The following is a 22,429-nucleotide window of genomic DNA, read 5'->3' on the forward strand; positions in this document are numbered from 1 at the left end:
TTTTCCACCGATGCTTGGGCGTCCACGGACGCTAAGAGAACTACAACTCCCAGAGTCCTGCGCGGTTTGGGGAGGGTGGGGACTGTGGGAAAGAGGCTTTGGAGGAGATCGGCCCAGGGCTGACTGCTCCTCCTTCTAAAGCGGTTTTGTACCTCTTTTCCGCTAGCAGCGTCAGGCGGCGTCAGCGCTCACGCAGGGGCGGGTCACGGCAGCGCGAAGCGGTGCTCGGCGGGAAGGGAGGTCGTGGCGGTAGCCGTGTCTGCGGGGACAACAGCAGCGGCGGCGGCCGCAGGGACAGCAGGAGCAGCGGTGCTGTCAGGCCGTCGGAGAAATGGGAGACCCTGGGTCAGAGGTGAGTAGGCGAACCACGAAGCGTTTTGTATTTTGTTGGGTGTGAGGCCTGGTGCTCAGCTGCAGTGGAGGGGCGATACCTTCAGCGTCTGTGGCCGAGCTTGGCGTTGGGGACTGTGCTGGTCTGATCCAGGAGCTAGCAGAAACAATGGCCGCCCAGCCGCCCCCGGGCCCCAGCACCAGCTCTGAGTTTCTTGTTGCTGCTTGGCGAGCAGGCTTGCTGTTCGTTAGTGAGCCTGCATCCCTCGTTCTCCGCAGATGGGGAAATCCTGAGAAGCCAGTAACTGGCTTTCGCTGTCTGGTCCATACAGCTCCACGTATGCAGAGGCATAATCCAACTCCATCGAATTCTGTTCTTAGTCGGGTTTGTGTGGAATTGTGCCGTCAGTTTCATTTAAAGCTTGTCCTTTCTGGGAACATCTCCTCCTGCAAATTTGTGGCTGTACAGATAAGCATGTTTTGGCTTATTTTTGTAGATAATAGAATCCGTTCCTCCAGCTGGGCCTGAGGCAACTGAGTCCACAACCGATGAAAATGAAGATGACATTCAGTTTGTTTGTGTAAGTAGCAACGATGTTCGGGTTTTTCCCAGACTCAAAGCCTGCGTGGTAAGCGATCACGAGACTACACCTCACCTGTTCGTTCATCATCCAACAAATATGTTCGCTCGTCTAAGGTACTAGACAGTGTGGAGCATGGCACAGACAGGATTAGCAAATGGACCAAAAAAGAAGGCTCTGAGCAGCCGCAGCAGCCATCACAAGGACTGTTGGTTAAGTACATGTTGCAGCTTAATCACTCTTCTCACGCCTTCCTGCAGAGCCATTTTATACTCCGTCTACACAAAGTTCTGGTCTCTTGAGACTGTATTGAGATGGGGCAAGAGTGTGTTCTAAGAAGAGACACAGGTGAGGGAGAAGGGACAGCTAATGATGAGGAAGTATGTAGAAAATAGGGGTGTTGTAAGAACTCAAAACCTGAGGATTACGCAGCTCCGTAATGTGGAGGCAGATAGTTTGAAGGTCTCACTAATCCCTGAGGTCATGATGTTACAGCATAGTACAACAAGTGGTGTTCGTAGTGAAGGTCCTTGCATTACCAGGAATTTACTATAGTATTTTCTGACTTTATTTCCTTGGAGACAGTTTTCAGGCATTAGTAAGTGTAGATTCCTAAGGCTCACTCTGTATCTGCAGAATTTGAATGTGGGCCTAGGAATCTTTATTTTGGAAAAATACAAGGACAGACGAGTCTCTGGACCACTCTTTGTAAAGCATTGATTTAGGGAAATAGTGGGTATGACGTATTTTGGGATGATTTTCACCCAAAACTTTTAAAGTATAACAAGGTATACTTTAAAGCAGGGTTATCAAACTCATTTTCACCAGGGGCCACATCAGCCTTGAGGTTGCCTTCAAAGGGCCAAAATAATTTTAGGACTGTATAAATTAACTCCTTAACTGTTAAGTAGTTGAAATTACATTTGGCCTTTTGAAGGCAATCATGAGGCTGATGTGGCCCCCTGTGAAAATGAGTTTGATTCCCCTGCTTTAAAGTACAGCTTTGTTATACTGTAACAAAGTATAAAGTAATATGGGTAAAGTAGTATTTTACGGAGAGAATACCTTTACTATAAACTATTCTGAATACTATAGTTGAGGTTTGCTATTAGGTGTGTAATTTTTATTTAACAGTGTCTGATGTGTATTTGTATTCATTTTGGGACAACTTAGGAAAAGTAGTTATTAAACAGTGTTATCTAGCATCCCAACATTAGGGCCATTTTGGTGATCCATTACTGTATTGTGTTTTAATGGGTTTATGTAGGAGTCTTTTACAAGATCATTTTGTGCCTTGTTCTCCAGTGCTAGTGTATGTGGCACTATTTTTCATTTTAAACTTTTAAGGTTTTGGGGTGGGGGGTTACTTAGAAGAATTGTATCCTGCCCCTTCAGTCACTGTAGACTGAAGTATGTTTAGTAACAGGATTCCATGGCTCTTGAGGACAGATATTTCAGGTTCTTCCTGAATATTGATGTATTCGATAATATCTTGATATTTTGTATAAATATAAGTAAGAATGACACACTTCTTTATGAGCCACATGTCTTAGTTTGAAAGTCACAGATGGAATTTACTAAAATAAGATTTGGAAAATAATATATATTTTTTTGTACTCTAGAATGAAAAATTGTAGTTTGTAACTAATATAAGTTTGTATTAGAAGTTAGAAGTTTTAAAATGTTCTTGAAATTTTATTTTAAATATAGAGAACTTGTTAATCTATGCATCTGGAATAAATATACAACCAGTGTTTTGTCGAGCTTGATACAACATTTTATATTTATCCCAGTTTTCTAGTATAAGTTGGGAGATTTGATAGTTCCACATTGAGAAATGAATTATATGTATCAAGTGCAATTATAATCCTAGAAGAAACCTATTAAAAACATCCCCTCTGTCTTTTTAGTGATAACACTTAAATGCCAATGATACCTTAATTCCATTTTAAAATACAGTTAGAGATGGAACCTTCTATTTCTTTCTGTCACCTAATCTTATACTTAACTCCTCCAGGTAACTCTTATCCAATAAAGATAATGCTTAAGATTTATTCAGATACAAAAAGACCATTATGATGTCATTTCTGGATTTACTCTGGTTTGGATTTCTTAGTTTGCTGTTAATTAAATTTTCTCATCTTCAGTCCACATGGTGCACAGCAGTCTTTCTGTGGTTTCCAAAATACAGAATCTGAAACTAAACAGCATGCTGAAAGAAAGGATAAATATAAATACACAGGTTCAAATAACCCTTTTTGTTTATATTGCATTGGCCAAAAAGTCAGTTACCATATTTTTCAGCTATAAAACACTCCCCCCCCCCACACACAACTCCCTGCCAAATTTGGGAGGAAAGTGGGGATGCATCTTATAGTCTGAATATCGCTTGCCTGGCTCACTGTGGGGGGGGAGGGCGGGGCGGCCTATGTTATTTATGTTATTAGGTATTTTACCACATTTTTTACTTCAAAGTTTTTTTTCCTGTTTTCCTCCTCTAAAACCTAGGTGTGTCTTATGGTCCAGTGCACCTTACAGTCTGAAAAATTCGGTACTTTTTTTCGGTAGTAGTATTTAGTTATCTTTAACTTCATTCAAAACAAGATTTGTTAGATTGTGTTGTGATAGCTGTCATATCATTGTGCATTTAAAAAGAATAAAAATTGGTGAAATTTTATGCAACCATTTTAATACTGAAGATTGAAGAAGATACACATTTTTGACATTTTATGCATTATTATTTCAAAAAAGGTAAAACTGCAACTGAAACACACAAAAAAGATTTGTGCAGTGTATGGAGAAGGTGCTGTGACTGACTGACTGTCAAAAGTGGTTTGCAGAGTTTCTTGGTACTACTGACATTTTGGCCAAATAATTCTTTGCCGTGGGGCTGTCTCATGGATTGGAAGGTGCTTAGCAGCACCCCTGGCCTCTACCCACTTGAAGCCAGTAGCAGGAAATAGCTGGCATACTCAAAATATCCAAATCAATGAAGTTACTGGTGAAAATGAAAAATGTGTCTTTTACGGAAAAAACTGAATGAACTTTTTGGCCAACCCAATATTTTATTAAAATGTAAAATAGAACACAATTCATAAGAGAACTGTTTGATTTTTGCAAAGCCAATACACCTATGTAAACAGAGCTCCAATCAAGAAACAGAATGTTACCATGACAAGAACTTTTCATTTAGATCTTTTTCTCTCATTTCCTGTTTAGTTTAGTAATATGACTCTTTATTCAACCATCTTTGTGTCTTTCTTTGAAAGTGGATATTTTAATAGACTCCCAAAAACTGTTTTAGCTAAGAGCTGATGACATGATTTTTCACAGTGCTACTCTGGAAACAAAGCTATTAAAAACTGCCGAGGCAGCTTATAATCTTGAGAACAGCACATGAGATTTAGGTTTCAGCTAAGATTACTAGTTTATTGCGGAATCATTGAACATGTGAAAGGAGTAAAGGAAATTAAGGTGTAATTTTATAAATAACTTGAGCACATAGGTCAAATGGTAATACTTTACCTGCAGTAGAATGGGTCATATGCAAAGTCATGAATTAAGTACAGTAGAGCTATAAATATTAATTGGAAATATATTCTATCCAAAAATATCAGTATTTCAGTGTGGGAGATGAAGTAGATGAGAACTATGTAAATAGTTCTAGTAAGTAGAAAGTTCTTTTATAAAAAGAACATGGTGCTTTTAAAAAAAAGACTTTCAGTTTATTATTTTGGCATAAATAGCATTTAGTATTCGTATGTATTTAAAATGTCATTTTGAGAAGAAATAAGGAAAGACATCAATTGGGAAAGCAGGATTTGTGTAGTTCTGGTGAATAAAAAAATTTTTTTTTAAATGTGAGAGGAAAGGATGATGGTCCAGATATATAGATCTTGAATTGTGGACTAAATATGAACTTACAGTGGGAGATTGGGAACCATTTGAAATTTTAGAACTGGGCAGGACTGCAGAAGTGAACTGTGTCCCTAACTTCTCTATATGGAAAAAAATGAATTATATCAGGTTTTAGATTAGGTTTTTGCATCTGTCTTAAATCCATATTTGTTTTAGACTGGGGTAAAAAATTTTTTTGTATCCTATATCTTAGTATATTGGCATTACTTTTCAATTAGTAAGCAGTTGATGTTTTGGTATGAGAATCAGTGTTCTAATAACAGAAATGAAACCTTTTTTTACTTACTTTTTTTAAGAAGTACTTTTTTTTAAAGATTTTTTAAAAGATTTTTATTTATTTATGTTTAGAGAGGGAAGAGAGGGAGGGAGAGAGAGAGAGAGAATGAGAATGAGAATGAATCATCAATGTGCGGTTACTGGGGGCCATTGCCTGCAACCCAGGAATGTGCCCTGACTGGGAATCGAACTTGTGATGCTTTGGTTCGCAGCCTGCCCTCAATCCACTGAGCTACACCAGCCAGGGCTTTACTTAATTTTTTAAAAAACTTAATCTAATTAATACAGCTGTGTTCCTGATCTATTTTGCTTGTGTCTGTATTCCTGCCCCTAAATTGTGTGGCCTTGGAAGTAGAATCCTTTGGTTTTGTTATTGGTATAGAGGAGATGAAAATGATGGTTTACTAGTTGATAAATGGAGCAAATTCAAATAAAATACCTTGTAAATGGAGGACCACCTGCATTTATAGTTATTTAGGATATGAGCAGTCATTATAAATATGAGACCTTATTTCTTCTCAGTGTTTGTATTATAAACATTACTTTTTTAGGGGAGTTAACTTATTTTTTACTGTTCAGAGTTACTCTGAGTTGGGGATAATAGCAGGTAGTCCTTTTTGTCTTATCTCAGAAACTTAGGTAATAAGCATGGATTTAAAAATAGTACATACAGCTCTGGCTGGTGTGGCTCAGTGGATTGAGTGCTGAACTGTAAATCAAGGGGTTGCTGGTTCAATTCCCAGTCAGGGCACATGCCTGGGTTGCAGGCCAGGTCCTCAGTAGGGGGTGCAAGTGGCAACCATACATTGATGTTTCTCTCCCTCTCTTTCTCTCTCCATTCCTCTCTCTCTCTCTAAAACTAAAGTATTTAAAAAATAAAAGTAGTACATATATGTATATTTTTAATACCTCAGTTGCTTTGACCACACAATTATATGTTTAGAGAACCAGGTATACCTCACCTAGTTTTCACATTTGTTAAGTGGGATAATAGTAATTCAGTATTTTACCTTGTCAGGTAATTGTGGAGATTAAATAAAATCAAGTGCATGAATAATTTAGCATAGTCCCTGTACAGGACACAATGACAAATGTTATCGATTAATAGGAAAATAAATGCAGTACTAAAGTGTTTTGATTGCCTTATTATGGTGTAAGTTTTTCCATATCCACTGTGGAAATTAGCTGAAATGTAGAGTATTTGTTTATAAAATAATATTTTCCTTTAGGATACTTCTCTTATTTTTCCACTCAGCCTCTTTGCCTTTATGGAAGTCTCAGACCCTTGTCTTCTCTTTCTACCATTCTGGCACTTATAACTTCATAATTATTTGTTCAGTGAATAATAAATATTCTAACTGACTCCTGCCTTTTCTCACTTTTAGATTTCCTACATCGATTCTTTTTATCTTCTTAATTGTGTGAATTATATGAAGTTGCCATTGTTTAGTTGTGTGTGTCATTCTAACGGTTCATTCCAATAACACATTTCTGGTAGTCTTCTTTCATCTGTTTTTAATCCTGTCCCTTATACTATTTCTACATTTACTTTTTAATCCTGTTTGTGGCCAGCTTCCTTATTCTGTTTTTTTCCTGCCCATTCTGCATTTTACGTTGTGCCCTATTACATACTTTCTTTCATCTCCCTTGTTTCTGTACCTACTATCTGTTCATGAAAGTTCCACCTCTACCTCTGTATTTCTGGTAACCTGGGGACTTTTCTTAGTGTGCTATTTCTGTGGGTATATAATAAAATTATCTAATGCATATTGCTTGAAGAGTGTAAACTCAGGTAATTACATGAACAGTAGAAGCTGTTTTTAACTCCTCTTTCTTCTTAGATTAACATGATTTTGATAATCTTAATACCAGTGGTAGACTTTAGTCTTAAAGTAGGTGATGCATCTCTGTTGACCACACATTGGAGAATATCTGTTTTCTTTTTCTCTTTTTTTTTTAGCATAATCAATAAAGTATATTTAAAAAAAACAAAGATTTTTAAATTTCAGAAGTTTGGTCAGAGACTCTCATATAATACCTTTTTTTTTTTTTCCACAGCACCTTTCAAAACTTCCACCTTCTTTTTCTCTTTTTTAAACTTGCATTTTTACAGTTTAGGCAAAAATCCCAGTTACTTTATTCATGATTCCTACCCAGAAGTTTTGCTTTCTGGTTGTATCTTAGTGGCAGGATCACTACCTGAAAGGTGAGCAATTTGCCTGCAGAGAAACTGTAGCCTAGTGAGAGAAACAAGCTATCTTTGAGACTGGATGCTTCTTTCACGGTCTTTAACTAGATCTTAGCTTCTGTCTCCAGACTCTAGTCTTTTTATGTTAGTTTTTCCACTGAATTAATCACTTTGGCTTGCCAACACTCAGTTTTCTGTATCCTAAGAAATCTTTCCCTCAGCCATATTCTCCTCCTGTGTTCCTTTCTCTTGTTTTCAACATATACTAGATTTTTTTTTCAAGAAATACTCTTTACTCATGTCCTTTACTGCCTTATTTTCTACTTAATTTTTTAATTAGAATGGCTTCTATACTCACTACTTTCCTGACAGTTGCTCTCCCAAAGGCATTTTAAAATCTGTTGCCAGATTCAGTGGCTTTTTTTTTTTTTTTCGGTGTTTTTGGCTGCATTTAACATTGATAACTTTTTGTTGAGGTTTAGTCTATCTTTAGCTTCTTTGAGTTTATAAATTCTCCAGTCCTTTTCCAGTCTCTGATTTCCTACTTAGCCCTTCTTCCTTGAATCCTAAAATTCCAGCATTTCCTCAAGAGCCTTCTGGAATCTCTTCTGCTCTTCACTTTATTCCTTAGCAACAACATAGTTTCAATTTAAAACTAGAGTTAATAGTCTTTTAGGGGAGCCATTCCCAAATTTCTGTTCTCAGTTATCTTCATACATCCAGATTACAGGCCTGCATTTCCAGCTCTCTGCCAAATACCTCTTTGTACCATTAGCATAGCAAATCATTATATGCAAAAGAATATCAGATTTGTGTTTTTGTATTCCAAATTTCTATTTATGGCATTAGTATCCTTCTAGTCACCCAAACTTGAAAACTTGAGTGCCACTTTGATTTCTGGTTATTGTTGGGGTTTCATTTTGTATTGCCAGTGTTTTTTTCCCTCATTATACCATGCACTACTCTCGTATATGCACCACAACACTATTCTTGTTATCATCACTAATTTAGTTCTACATTATTTTGTCTCTGTACTGATTAATTATTCTGCTTTCCCTACTCCTTATACTTCTTTATGTGATTGATTAATCTTGAAGCAGAACTCTCAAATAATGCTACTACTATTTTATTTTTGTCAATTTTTAAAAAGATTTTATTGATGTATTTTTAGAGAGGGGAAGGGAGGAAGAGAGATAGATATTGATTGGTTGCCTCTCATACATGCCCCTACCAGGGACCAAACCTGCAACCCAGGCATATGCCCTTACTGCAAATGAACCAGTGACCTTTTGCTTTGCGGAATGATGTCCAACCGGCTGAGCCACACTGGTCAAGGCTGTTACTCCTATTTTAGTATTTATTAATTCCCTTTTGTGTGTGGAATAAAATTGAGGCTTTTAAGCCTAGCATTCAAGCCTGGTTCATTATAGAGTCAGTATGGATAGAAAGAAAGGATGGAGAAGAATGAGGTTTAGTGTTTGAATCTGTAGAAGTGGGAGATGAAAAGGAGCTATTGGTCAGAGAACTCCAGGATTTTAAGCTTGGATATCTAACGAATCATTGATACCCATTCATTTGAAAAGCATTGGATCATAATATCTATGCCCTTAGGTTGTTTCTGTATTATTCATCCTTTCCCCAAGGAATTGACACAGTCCTAATAATCTCACTGGTATTAGCCTCTTCTAGGTCTCGTCATTTCTTATTCATGTATTGGGTTGGCCAAAAAGTTTGTTACATTTTTTCCATATGATTGCTCTAGTAGCACTTAGTTTTCTTTAACTGCATTCAAAACAATTTTGTTAGATTGTATTGTGACAGCTGTAATATCAGCATGCATTTTTAAAAAACTTAATAAAATTGGTGAATTTTTGTGCATCCATTTTGATATTGAAGATGGAAGAAGATAAACAACATTTTCAGTGTATTCTGCATTATTATCTCAAGAAAGGTAAAACTGCAACTGAAACAAAAAAAAAGATTTGTGCAGTGTATGGAGAAGGTGCTGTGACTGACTGAATGTGTCAGAAGTGGTTTGCAGAGTTTCTTGGTACTATTGACATTTTGGCCAAATTCTTTGCTGTGGGGCTGTCTTATGCACTGGAAGATGTTTAGCAGCACTGCTGGCCCCTGCTCTATCAATAGCAGGAGATAGCCAGCATACTCAAAATAATCCAAATCAATGAAGTTAGTGTTGAAAATTAAAAGTGAATCTTTTATTTTATGGAAAAAATGTAATAGACTTTTTGGCCAACCCAATACATACTCTGAATATTTTTCTCTGCATTTATTCTGATTCTGATTATTTTCTGCCAGCCATAAGGTATCCTCTTCAGAGGAATTCTTGCCAATCCCAACAAAGATGATTCTTTTAAATGCTAGTTTAGTTTGAATAACTTCATGAATTGTGAATTTGCTCAATTCTTTCATAGGAAGGACCATTGAGACCTGTTCTTGAATACATTGATCTGGTCAGCAGTGATGATGAAGAGCCAAGCACCTCTCATAGTGATGTAAGTACATTATATGTGATTTGCATTTCTTTACCCCTGTCATTTAAGAGGTATTCTCGAAAGGGAGTTATCAACTCATGGGTGACTGTGTTTGGTGCTTTACAGAATGGCCCATTACTGTTAGAATGGGCCATGATAGGTAGTCCATGGAAGTCTTTTGCCCAGAATATCTCCTTCTTTCAGTGAGGATGTGAAAGGATGACATGACACATGGAAGTTCTAAGCCTTGGAGGTAATATCTGATAAAAGGGAAATGGAATAAAAACTGCAAGCTTTTTGGCTCCTGTGTCCTTCTCCTTTCCTATCTCTCTTCAGGTGCCCTGTATAACTGGATCCTTTTTATCTATAACCATGTGGCCACAGAAAGTTGGTTTTATCTTGGAAGAAAAGATATGTAAAGTTCCTTTAGAAAATGGCATGTGGGGAAGCATTACAGGTGATAAATTACTTCAGTTGTCATCTTTTAACCTCCTCTATCCCCCATATATTTAAAGTTTTCTCTTTTACATATGATTTTTTTGGATGTGGGTTTGACCCCTAAGCTAATACTTTCCTTACTTTGAGAACCAAATTAACTGAGGTTTTTGTAGCAGTCTTGTCTTTCATTTGTAGCCCGAATTGCTATTAATAGGCTATTTACTTGATGGATTAGAGAATTCCTGGCTCTTGTTCAAGGTGACCAGAAGCTTCTTGTTTTGTGATAGTAGGGAATTGAGACTTGGACCTGGAAACCTGGATACCTAGGTTTTATTCTCAGCTTATTCCTTATTAATTCTGTCACTTTGGATAAATTAAGTAACTTTTTAACCTTAGTTTCTTTATCAAATAAGAATAGTACCTACCTCACAGGGTTGTTGTGAGGATGAAATGAGGTAACAAAAATATATGTAAGCGCCTTGAAAACTAAATATTAGGAGTTTGCAACTGGAAAGTTTTGTTATTCATGGAGAGTGAATGAGAGACTTATTAAAGGGGTTTAAAAGTGATTCTACGATGGAGGACTTTTAGAAGAAACTATTTTTTTTCTCTGAAACTTTCCCCAAGTTTTCTCTGCAATTATTAGCTCCTACTTGTTGACTTAAATATGTTAAATGGATTTTTTTTTTAAATCATTATCACCAATGGTCTCACTACTTTTTCTTATCCTGGCATGGGACCAAGCAGCAAGCTAGGATGGCACCACTGGGTTTGTTTGTACTCTCTTTTTTCAGAGACAGAGTGCCAGGTTAATGCCAGTGATTGGTATTGGGTCTTTGGGAAAGTGAAGTACATGGGTTTGATTTCTGGGAACCCCCTTGCTGACCTGTAGTGGATTGCATCTTTCATTGTTAATTATAATGATTTAAAAAATTGAATTCTACTTACTGGACATGCATCTCTGCACTTGAAAGTTAACATATTAAAAGCATTTTTTTTTCTTCCTTGGTTTTCTTGTTCATGTGGATAACCCAGAGAATGCCTGAGTCTAAGGTGCCATCCTCTGAGAATCATCGCCCAGAAATGTGCTCTAGCTGCAGTGTTCCTCTTCCCATTGGAAAGAGCATCTCCTCTGGGAGTTGCACCAGCAATCCACAAAGGATAGTTTCTCAACCTTCTTCTGTTGAGAACCCATTGGAGAACCAGAAAAATGATCAAAATAATTCAGATGTTAAGATCTCTGAGACAGAGACACTTAAGTCATCACAAAATTATCAGACTCTGCCTTCATCTCCACTTCTGGTCCCCCAAGAATCTTTGGTCTCTTCAGAGGTCAAGGAGGATTTATCTCCAGAGTCTTCATCTTCACAGCATGGACAGGATGCCATCCTCTATCTCCAGACACAAGTGGCTGAGATGTCCCGAGTGATACGTGATCTGCAGTCTAGGAGTTGTTTCAGATTTCATCATTCTAGGCCAAGTGAGAACTCCTCAGTACCTTGGGACATCACCTCCAAGGAAGAAAACTTATCCACAGTTGAAGAAGAGGCTGACTGCAAGTCCCCTTCAGCTGATGACAAAGGGCAGCCAGCTGACCCCAGTCAGACTAGTTTCACAGGCCTTTTGAAGAGAATGGAACAGAGAGGTGTTATAAAGAGAGTAACGTTACAGTCTGAAGGAGAATCATGTGACGGGAAACCTGATTATGTGACCTCTAAAAAACGTTTGGTTCCTCCATTGCATCCTCTTCTAAGAATTGCTACCACTGAGGTTTTTAAAGACCCAGCTGATTGCCATCCTTCTTCTTTCATGGGACACAGGGTATATCCTGTGGCCAAGGATACCTCTCCTTTCCAACCAAATCCTCCAGCTGAGGGCCCCATTGTAGAAGCTTTAGAGCATAGCAAAAGAGGAAGCACAGCATCTCCTCTAGATTCTACCTCAAAAGAAATGGAGGTCATGGGTTGTAGATTCTACCATGCTGCTTCCATTGCAGCCCGAGCTGCTAGCTACATGGCCTATATGACTCAATATCAGCGTAAACTCTGGGAAGACATGGAGGACCTGGTCCACGACCCAGAGTTTGATCGTGGAAAAGCAAGATGTATAATATCTGATGGTATGGATGCAGGCCTTTGGCAGCTTTGTACTACTAGGGACATAATGGACTCTGTAGTCAGAGTTATGGCAATGGCAGTAGACTACAGAAGGCAAGCCTGGCTCCGACTTACATCTCTCACTAAGAAAACCCAGGAGAAGATCTCACACTTGCCTTTTGATGGCACTTCCCTCTTTGGACAAGATGTGAATGCTGTTGTTGCAGAAGAAAACAGTATAAAAGAAAATGACTATAAAGACCACAGCAAATACTATAACCAACATCGATATTTTTATAGTCATGATCAGAAAGTACATTATCACAACAGAGGGTACTCCAAAGGGGATTGGTACAAACCCCGAAACCACCCCTATAGATATAGAAAAAAAGGGGAATCTCCAGAACGCCATGGGTACAAGAATTAGTAGCCTGAATTTCAGCAGTATAGCCATCCAGCATCCTAAGTATTTATTTGGTCTTCCTGACTTACACAGGATTTACAGGTAGGAGGTCACCTCCAAAACTGAATGAATGTCTAGAATTACCACAGCTGATGTTTAAATTCTAGACTTTTGGAATGAAGTATATAATAAAGATAATCATCTTTTATTGGCCAAATGAGCAGCAGAGACTTTTCATCTGAGTAGGGCTGGACAAAGATTTACCCATTACTTCTGGTTCAAAGTAAGCCCAGAGGAAGATACTCAGGAATTTGAATCTTCTTGTGATTAAAGAAGAATATAAAGATTGTTCCTCAGGAAAATCTTGCTGGTAAACTGAGGACTAGCAGATTTTGGGCCTGGAAATAACCTACTACTTACTAGATCTCTGTTTAACACAGAGACAAATCTTTTGTCTTTAGGTCATCAGTACTTCCTTGTTCTGGCTTCATTGGTCAGATCTTCACAAAATGACAAATCTGTTATAATCTGTCTATATCAGGATGATCAACTCACTAAGAGTCCATACTACTCTCAAGCTCTATGAGACTTCAAAATCAACCATGAAGCTGTATATCTAGAACTGGAATTGAAATTTTGCCAAATCCAATTTGCTTCTAGTGAGATGACTAGACGTCACAGGTCTACTGTTGGCACCAGCTGGAAAGATACTTTTCTACCTGTAACATCTCTGTAAAAATTTCACAGTAACTATCTTCATCAAGACTGATGGTTATTTTGCCATCACCATTTCAAGTTACATATGAGGGAATTTTTTTGCTGTTATCACTCATAAGTCTTTGACCTATCAAGCTCTCATATGAAACTGTGAGACCCAGTAATGGAGTTCTGTCACGATACTCTGGACCTTTCACCAAGATGACCTTCTAAAACAAACCCACCTTCTAAACACTTAACTTTTTCCGAGCTTGATAATTCGTCACACTATAAATACGAAAAAGATAATGTACATTGGTGCCCTGGAAATAAAGAATATTACTCATACCATCCAGGCATGCAAATCTGAACTCTTAAAAGAGCAAGAATTCCAAACATGCCTCACAATCCAGTCCTCTTACTATAATAAAGAGGGATGCCATCAATCCATGTTATTGAGAAATCCTTAAGACTTAGAGTGTAACTATGGATGCAGTAAAGAGAATATCTCACCCAGTTCTGGTTCTGGATATCTATTTAAGTGATGATATCCATTAATTATATCTTAAAATCTGAAATCAAGACTTCAGAGACATATCTTGGTTTATTGGTTCCTTAATCTAGTCAGACTCCTACAATGAGAGATGACTGACTTTTTTGCTCCCAGTTGGTTCAATTAGTATTTCTCTACCATCCTGGAACTAGCAGCAGATACCTCAGTTATATGTCCCACAATGATCTTTTTAATTTCAAGACAGTGGCTGTACTGTATATCAGCCCTTGTCTTTGTAGCATGACTTCAGGAATGGAGACACTTGTCAAGTTTGTGGGATCTGGATACATGGCCTACTATTATTCACTTGCCAGTCAAAAAAATTTCTTTTATCAGTAGACTTATAATTTTGTAACTTCTTTGTCAAACATCTACGTTTTCTCATCTGCTTGATCCAAGTACTTTGGGTATACTGTTAATGGAATGTAACTGTTTTAGGATTCACGTGGTTTCTATTTCTTGGTATAGTTCTTGCACAGTGGTGATTGACAGTTTTTCTCGTGCCCCACTTTTTAGTAGTTTATTGGAGTTTCATTCTTCCCCATCATAACCATATTCAGAAACATATTTGTGCTGTAGAGGTTAAAGAGGCAAATATCCCTACTTGGAATGAGTTATTTTGTTAGATACTTTGAGGATACTGTATTGGTCCTGTTTGTAGACTAAGCCTAATCTACAGTCTTTGATAGAGATCATCTTGCAAAGTAGGTTAGGTCATACCTACAGTTAACATTTGTCTATTTTTTCTGTATTTCTGCAGTCTTCTACTCTTTTAGGTCCATGCCAGTGCTATAGGAACTGTCTTTCAAATTGAACTCTACAAGAGCATTGATTATGTTCCTGTAAAGAAAAAAGGGCCTACAAAATCATACAAAGATTATAAAAGTACATGATTTCTACTACACCAGTTGAGTAGTCTCATGTGCCATTGACATGGGACTATAGTTTATTCTGTGAAAGAACTAGTCACTGGAAGAGAAAGACTTTGAAACTTCTATATGGCTGTACATGCATATTAAATTAGCTGAGGCTACTTCAAACTGCTCCTGCTTTTCCATTGCTCTCCTTCCCTGAATTAAATACTGGGTCACAAACTTGATGGTCTTTGAGGTACTCTGATTTTCCAGAAACCAAACCAAAAAAAAAACGATGCTTGAAGGTATGATTCTCTGAAATTGCTTTGGCACTTCTGCTTAATATGGTCCTCCTTTGTAATTTTTGTATTTTTTTTGTGGTTTAGAAAAAGACAACATAAAATTTACCACCTTAACCATTTTCAAGTGTACAGTTCAATAGTGTTAACTATATTTACATTGTTTTGTAGTTCCTCCTTTCTTAAATATTTCTAAAACAGCATTGCTATTCTCTTCCTCTTGTGTTATGTTGCTCAGTAACAAAGCTGAAAACATTGCTTTATCACTTCCTAATTGATATGTCCAACCTTCTCCAGAGAATTTTCCTAAAAGTAAAGAGGTATTGGGAAATTATTGAATTGATCAAGTAGCTCACTTCTGAAGGCATTTGACAATTGAATGGGGATAGGGACAAAATACTATGGAGATGGGACTGTTTTTAGCTGTAGAGTAATCTCCTGATGACAGAAGAAACATTATCCTTAACCTGTTTGGTTTTTACTCTTTTAAAGTTTTTCTCTGACATACTTGAATTATAATGGTGTTATAAAACTAAAAACGAGGACTTTGTCTAGGGAGACAACCCCAATAGCATATGGAACTCATAATTAGTCAGATAATAAGTTTTCATATTGTGCCTGCCATGTGCAGAGCCTGTGACAAAATTCTCCATTAGGCCAACCTTGTATGTTTTAATACATACAGGTTTTCTAGGAGGCCTTGCAATAATTGCAAGTGTAAAGATTTGGTATTCTCAAAAGGGATATGTCTAATAATACTTTTTCTTAAAAATGTTATTTCTTGAGTAGACATAAAATGTATGTGGAGACAATATGATTTCTTGTAGTTACTGTGTACAGAGAAATACTATTTCCATTGTTACATGAAGTGCCTTTTTAAATTTCACACTCTTGTTTAAAAGTTAACATTTTGATGTTTTGCATATGTTGCTGGTGATATGTGAATTTTGTACAGTGATTTTTAATCTTGTAGTTTATTCATTTGTACAATTAATTGCACTATCTAAATGTACTCTCCTTCTGAATGTTTGTTTTCTTTATAGCACTGTTAATCCATTTCAGAAGGTTGTAGAGTATGTCCCTCCTTTATTTAAATAACTTCACAGTAGTAAGTGTTAGTAATAATAGTGATTGGCTCAATTTTGGGGGCATTGAGGCAGCTTTTGTTTTTATCTGTAGATTCTAGGCTTTTGACTGAGTCATTTGTCTCATATGTAGCCATAGTAGCATAAGTTATATTTGATAAGTGGATGTGCTTAGTTGGTAAGAGAAACAAGGACATTAGGGAAAAGCAGTAAATTTGCTGACACTTTATCTTACTTTTTTTTAAGACTGTGTAACCACTTCCTTATCATTGTAACTGCACTTAAACTTTTTAAAATTATGTAATAGCTCCTTTATCGATATAATTCCAGTATTTTCTTAGCCCTTAAAATGACATTTGAAGGGAGCATAAACTCTTTCAGGCTACTTGGATACTAATTAGTATATTATATTAGTACTGTACTGATAATTTACTGAATGATACCTGCCCATATTGATAATGTCCTTAAGGTTCCAATACATCCAGGATAACCTTTTAATTGCTATGAAGAAGGAGGTTGGAATAGACACAATCCAGAATCGCTTCTGGCTATAAAATTGGACTCAGTTAAAGGCCACATTAGTATTCTTGAAGATATAATTAATTGACTGGTTCTAATGATACTACAAATTATGGATTAGGTCTTTGTAGAAAGAGTTTTAAAGATTATGGTAACAAAACTTTAAAAAATGTGAGGCATATTATGTCTGTGACTTGCACTGTTTAGGTTTCCTCATCTTTTGAAATTGATTATTTTTTACTCGATGTTAGCGGCTAGTCCAATTAATTGTCATAACTGTATACATTTTTTGTATATTCAGTTGGCCAGATCACTTCTGCATAGTTTTTCATTAGTGGATACACAAACCAACCAGTTTTTCATTTTTTACTTAAGAAAATGTACAGGTGGAAGCTAACAGTAAACTGATGATGATCATGGCATTGAATGCAAATCTTTCAGTTATTTTTTCAGATAGACTGAATTTTGTAAGCCATTAAAATACCCTTTTATGGAATTTCCCTTCCTGGTGAATGATGAGAATATTGTTTTATTAAATCTTTTTTCTCTTATAGATTAGTGGGATGATATTTTTGTATAACTTTGTCTTTTCATTTGCTTGACTTTATACAATGAGAACTTTTTAATAGTAGTGTTTGGTACCATTGAGATATCTTATTACTGGAAATTATGTTTGCTTCCAGTTGGATATATCTGGAAGTAATAACAGTTCAACCATGTCCTTTTGGTGTTAGCACATCGGTCCATTCTTCGTATTGTTCTTTTCTTTCTTTTTATAAAACATCTCTTTCTAGAAGGATGTTTGATCTTGCTTTAATCTCTTTGATGTAGATTAAATTTTCCATTCTGCCAGTATAAGCTAGCCAGAATTTTGATGTGGCTTTGTATTTGTATATTTAAATATGATGCCTTCAGCATTATTGTAGGAGATTTTCTAGTTTTCTCTTATAATGTCCTTTAAAAAAAGGTGCCCAATCCAGTCTCAACTTACCCCCTAGCTATTGAATTTTCATCAGTTTTTAATGCTTTCTTGTTTAATGATAGTATTATTTTCTCATTTTTACATATTCTTCACACAAATATATTATTACATATAGTTTATGGTCAATTGCATCTTTTCTCTGTATAAAGATTTTAGCCTCTTCACCATGAATTTATAGTACAACTTGAGATATACTGTATCTTAAAGTTAGCCAAGTTTTCTGTGGGTTGTAAGGGCTTTACTGGTTTTGTTGAGTAACTGTATATTTCAAATGTTCTATTAGATTTTCTCATGCGTTGTTAAGAATTCATAAGAGTTCTCAGGTTGTCGGTACTTTTAGGACTTTGGAGCTCTCTCAAGTTACATTGAGTTTTCAGATATTCCTGAGTATATTCCTTAGTAGAAGGTGAAGGTAAATGTTTTATACCTGGTGATAATGTTTAGAGTTCTCCTCTGACTTTAAATACTTCATGTGTTACTATAAGTTCTGTTAGTTGTCCCTTTATAAGACTAAGTTTCATATGCTGTTTTTCCTCAGGAGCTGTCATACGCTTTCTGTTTTTTTTTCCCATAACCCTTAAGAATGGTTCTATCGCAGCCTTCAATTTTAAGGGCTACAATTAGATCTCTTGTTAACTCCCATTTGTATCTATGATGGCTGTGTTTCATGAATTATAATGTAGTATAATGTGCTAAAATAACTACCAGCCATGTGGTCTCTTTATACTACTTTTAGTTATTGAAGCAACAATGATGTAAATGATGGGGGAAAACATTTTTTGTTTCACCAGTTTCAAGTTTTCACTTCTATTTTTTTTTAACACTTATTTACATTAAGCTTCTTGCTGTTAGATGTACAGCCCATTCTTTTCTGTTTTGGGTAGAATATGTTGATAGTTAATTTGTAATTGGTCTTATTTAGAATCTTAACAGAGTTGCATGAATGCTGGTCTTTGTTTAATAGCTTGTAACAGCACCTAATTTCTTTTATTTTGGGCAAAAATGTATTTTGACAGATCTTGGAAGCACCTTGGTAGCCTTGGGTCTAAATGTCATCTTCCTGCCTGGCAAGGAAGTAGAGGAGAGCTTATAGAGCTTCATTTATAGAGCTTATTTTTACTAGGCCCTGTGCTAATTGCAAGATACTTTTGAGGCAGAAATTCATCCTTCTTTTGCAGATGAGGAAATGAAATTTACCAATAAGGAGTTTGCTCAAGTGGTGGAACTGAGCTTTGAATACGATTCTGCTCCTTCATAGTCTGAAGTCAACATTGTCCTAGGCTGCCTCCATGTGTTTTTCAAGGTCCCACTCAAGTCTTACCTCTCTGATAAACTGATTTGCCATATACTAATCTATGTCTTCCGTGATATATAATCTTTGATATATACTAACCCTTGTATTTATGTCTGTACTCTCACACCTGAGTGCTTGATGTCTTCTATTAACTAATTCCTGGTTATTTCACTCATTGGATCAAAACCCCTAACATCTTAGTTTTCCCATTGAGGTTTTTATAATGCTGGACTAGGATTCTTGATTCTTGGACTAGTCATTGGCTGCTTTTTCCTATGTTGCTTATTTGCATTTCATTTGTTTTTCAGCCTTGAATGTTTTAGTTGTGGTTGTCATTGCTACTTTTTTTTTCTTCTACCTTTTTTGTTTGTTACACCTTTTTTGTTTGAGATATACTTGAAAATTTTTTTAACTGGTAACGTGAGGATATTGGCTTAATGGAAGGAAGGTGGAATGATGCAGAGCGCATTGTATTTGAATTACAAACACCTTGCTCTGAGTATTAGCAAGTCACTTATTTCCTGAGCCTCTGCTTTCCTACTCTCAAATGAGGCAGTGCCCAGAAGTATTTTGAAAACTTGGAAGCCCAATATTGATTTCCCTCCTTTAGTAGTTATGCTGTTTCTATCCACATTCATAGATTTCTTGTAACCATGGGATGGCACTGGATACAAATACAGATGCATTTTAAGATGTATTTAATAGCATGCAATAGTTTGCTTCATGTTATCAGATCATGTTCCCCTTGTTTAAAGTATTTTTTTAAGGCTGAACCATTAAACTATATCACAAGCCCAGCAGTGGACTACGCCATTGAAAAACATTTAAAGTAAAATAGTCTCTTTTCTCAAGTGCAAGCTAAGAAATGTTTATAATAAACAGTAAGAAAAATAAAAGAGAATGTAGACTGAAGAACTAGGATATGTAGGTATGTATATACAATTTTTGATGGATGGTATTTTGTCATTTTGCATCAATGCTGGAAAAAATCTTTCCATTTGTCAAACCTCTTTTTCAATACTTGCCATGTGTAGGCAGGTACTAAGGAAGTTCTCGGGATACTGGGAGTTAAGAGATGGTATGTTACCTTAAGAGAAAGAAATACCAATACAAGTAATTATCCTGTTTAGAGGAGTGCCTGTGATGCAGTTGGGACAAAAGAGAGGTCCATGTAAAAGAGTCAAGGAAGGTTTTCTTGTGAAGTTCTTGATTGAGCTGAGGTTTGGAACATGATCAGATAAGAGTTAGTTGGACTAGTGGAGAAATGGGAGCCAGGCATTTGGTGAAGGAATCTGTGTGCAAGGGTATGGGCAGCATTGTGTTTCTGGTTTTAAAATTGTAAGACACAGCTTTATGAGGCCATAATTGGAGGAAATTAAACTGAAGAAAGATACATTACCCATGAAAACATTGGTTCCTACCTATTCAAACTGTACTGTTTGTGTAGCCTTTACCTGTAAGGTTATAGAAATAGTCTTGTCTATAGAAGTTAGTTTGCACCCTAGTCCGCTATAGACATCTAGAGCAATTATTTTCTTACCTGAACTTAGCCAAAGGAGAGCTCTCAGTGCACCTCTAGCGGCAGGGACAGCTCTAGTATTGAAATAGGACTGAGGCACTGGTAGAGAATAACTTTGAAGATGAACAGGATAATGTCACTGAAGTGGAATGGGAAATCCCTTTGTGGGTATATGGTTGCATACTTCAGGACCACCTATTGGCAATGTGTCTTCATTGTAGGTAAATGTGGGTGATTTCCCTGTTGGCTTACAGATGAATTGTGGGTGGACTTGGAGAAAATAAAGATATTTCTAAAAATGTTGCTTCATTGGAGTATGGAGGTATTGTATTAAAGAAGGACCTGTGAACTTTGTGCCAATGGTATCTCCAGCAGCACCCAAAGCACGTTTTGCCAACTCCCTGTTTTTTTCTGGGTTGGGTTTCTTTTCCTTGCTGCTGTTGTCATTGTCACCGTTTCTCTGCATGATTCATCCTTTTATTTCCTGTGCCAGAGATAGAGCAGCGGCATTCAGGGTTAAAAAGTTGTGACTCCGCTTTGCTTTGCTTTGTTTTGCTTTATTTTCCTTTATTTTCAGAGATGTTTTTAAATTCCTTGAAATTCCAAGGTTACATTTATTTATTTATTTTTAACCTATACTGAAGGATAATCAAAGTCATTTCTTTCTAGAAGGGAATTTTTATACATGTAAATATTGGCAGTTTACCCAAAAGACAATACAGGAAGAATCTTATTTAACAGGCTTGATGGTACTGTAGCCTTCTTAACTAAATTACTTTACAGAATGGGGTATATCTGTATGTATGTTTTTAAATTTGTTCATATAAAGCAGTTATTCTGTGTGCTTTGTATTTGTAAACAATAACCAGTTGGGGGTGGGAAGGAGATTGCTTTGTACAAAAGGGTTGTTTCCTGGTTCCAAAGCTTTGCTGCTGGAAATGGTAAATAAATATTGTACTGCTTTGCTGTGTTTATTTCTTCTGCTCCGTCTATATTTGAATATAAAATTCTTGAGAAAAATTGTTGCTTTCCAAAATGTTGTTTGGGATGTGGTTTGAGTTACAAGTTGGGTATGAGAAGCTTCTGATAAACAGCACTTTTGGAGATGGCAAACTTCAGATCTATGGACCAGAATTTTAGGATGGGCAATAATCAGGCTTTGAAACTTGACTGTGTATGATGTAATGCAGTTTTAGGAATTCTTTTCAAACCAATTGCACGAGTCAGATGGATAATATGATTTGCAAACTTAATTTATGCCACTTTTGCAGTTGGTTGCTCCTTTGAGCTTCTTTGAACTTGGGATCCCTTACATAGAAGATAAAGAGGTTGGTAGGAGGGAATAATCATCTTCAGTTGGTGTTCCTCTGATCAGTGCCAGGTCATATTCACAGAGATAACAACAGTAAATAATGCTCTGCCTTGGATGATTCTATCTATATTCCCTCTCTCTTTTCTTTACCTACACTCTTCCTCCAAATTTCATCTTTTTTTATTACTGGCTTTTTTAGTAGCCAAAAAATGCCTTGGTGAGTCACATAGGGAACTGGATTGTTGTTATCACTTTTCTGGATAATAACTATTTTTACGGAGTGGTTTCTCATGGATTATATTACCCTATGTGGTATCTGAAGCAGATTTATTCTATTTCACAGAGAAGTTTAGTGACTCTGCTCATATTTTCATTAAAAAAGTAATAGTGTAAAAAATGCTTAATTTGACTGTATTTGTTAAGAACTGAAGTGCTTTTTAGAGATTAGTAATAATAATTTTAAAATACAAATAATTTATCTAGCATGAAACCACAAAAGGATACACTACTACAGGCTCTTGTAAAATGACAATTTCTTTTACGAAGTCCCACTTTTCAGTACGGAGTTTCGAGACCTTGCTTTTCAAAAGCAGG

The 22,429-nt window shown here is 36.5% G+C and overlaps 1 protein-coding gene across 6 annotated transcripts in view; it reads left to right on the forward strand.

Annotated features, from left to right (window-relative positions):
• The window catches only part of ZNF451 (zinc finger protein 451), a 91,501-nt gene continuing 69,072 nt past the window's right edge, over nucleotides 1–22,429 (forward strand). For 3 of the 6 annotated variants that reach the window (XM_036024291.1, XM_028510261.2, XM_036024292.1), the window contains exons 1-3: nucleotides 1–352; nucleotides 828–911; nucleotides 9,726–9,806. In XM_036024291.1, the coding sequence (XP_035880184.1) occupies nucleotides 332–352; nucleotides 828–911; nucleotides 9,726–9,806 (186 nt within the window). In that variant the 5' untranslated portion in view covers nucleotides 1–331. Of the gene's footprint in view, nucleotides 353–827; nucleotides 912–9,725; nucleotides 9,807–11,258; nucleotides 21,496–22,429 lie in introns of those variants that run through there. The other 3 variants (XM_036024294.1, XM_036024293.1, XM_028510263.2) reach the window with 2 other exon arrangements.

Source organism: Phyllostomus discolor, chromosome 4 (assembly GCF_004126475.2).
Source record: "Phyllostomus discolor isolate MPI-MPIP mPhyDis1 chromosome 4, mPhyDis1.pri.v3, whole genome shotgun sequence".
Classification (NCBI taxonomy): domain Eukaryota; kingdom Metazoa; phylum Chordata; class Mammalia; order Chiroptera; family Phyllostomidae; genus Phyllostomus; species Phyllostomus discolor.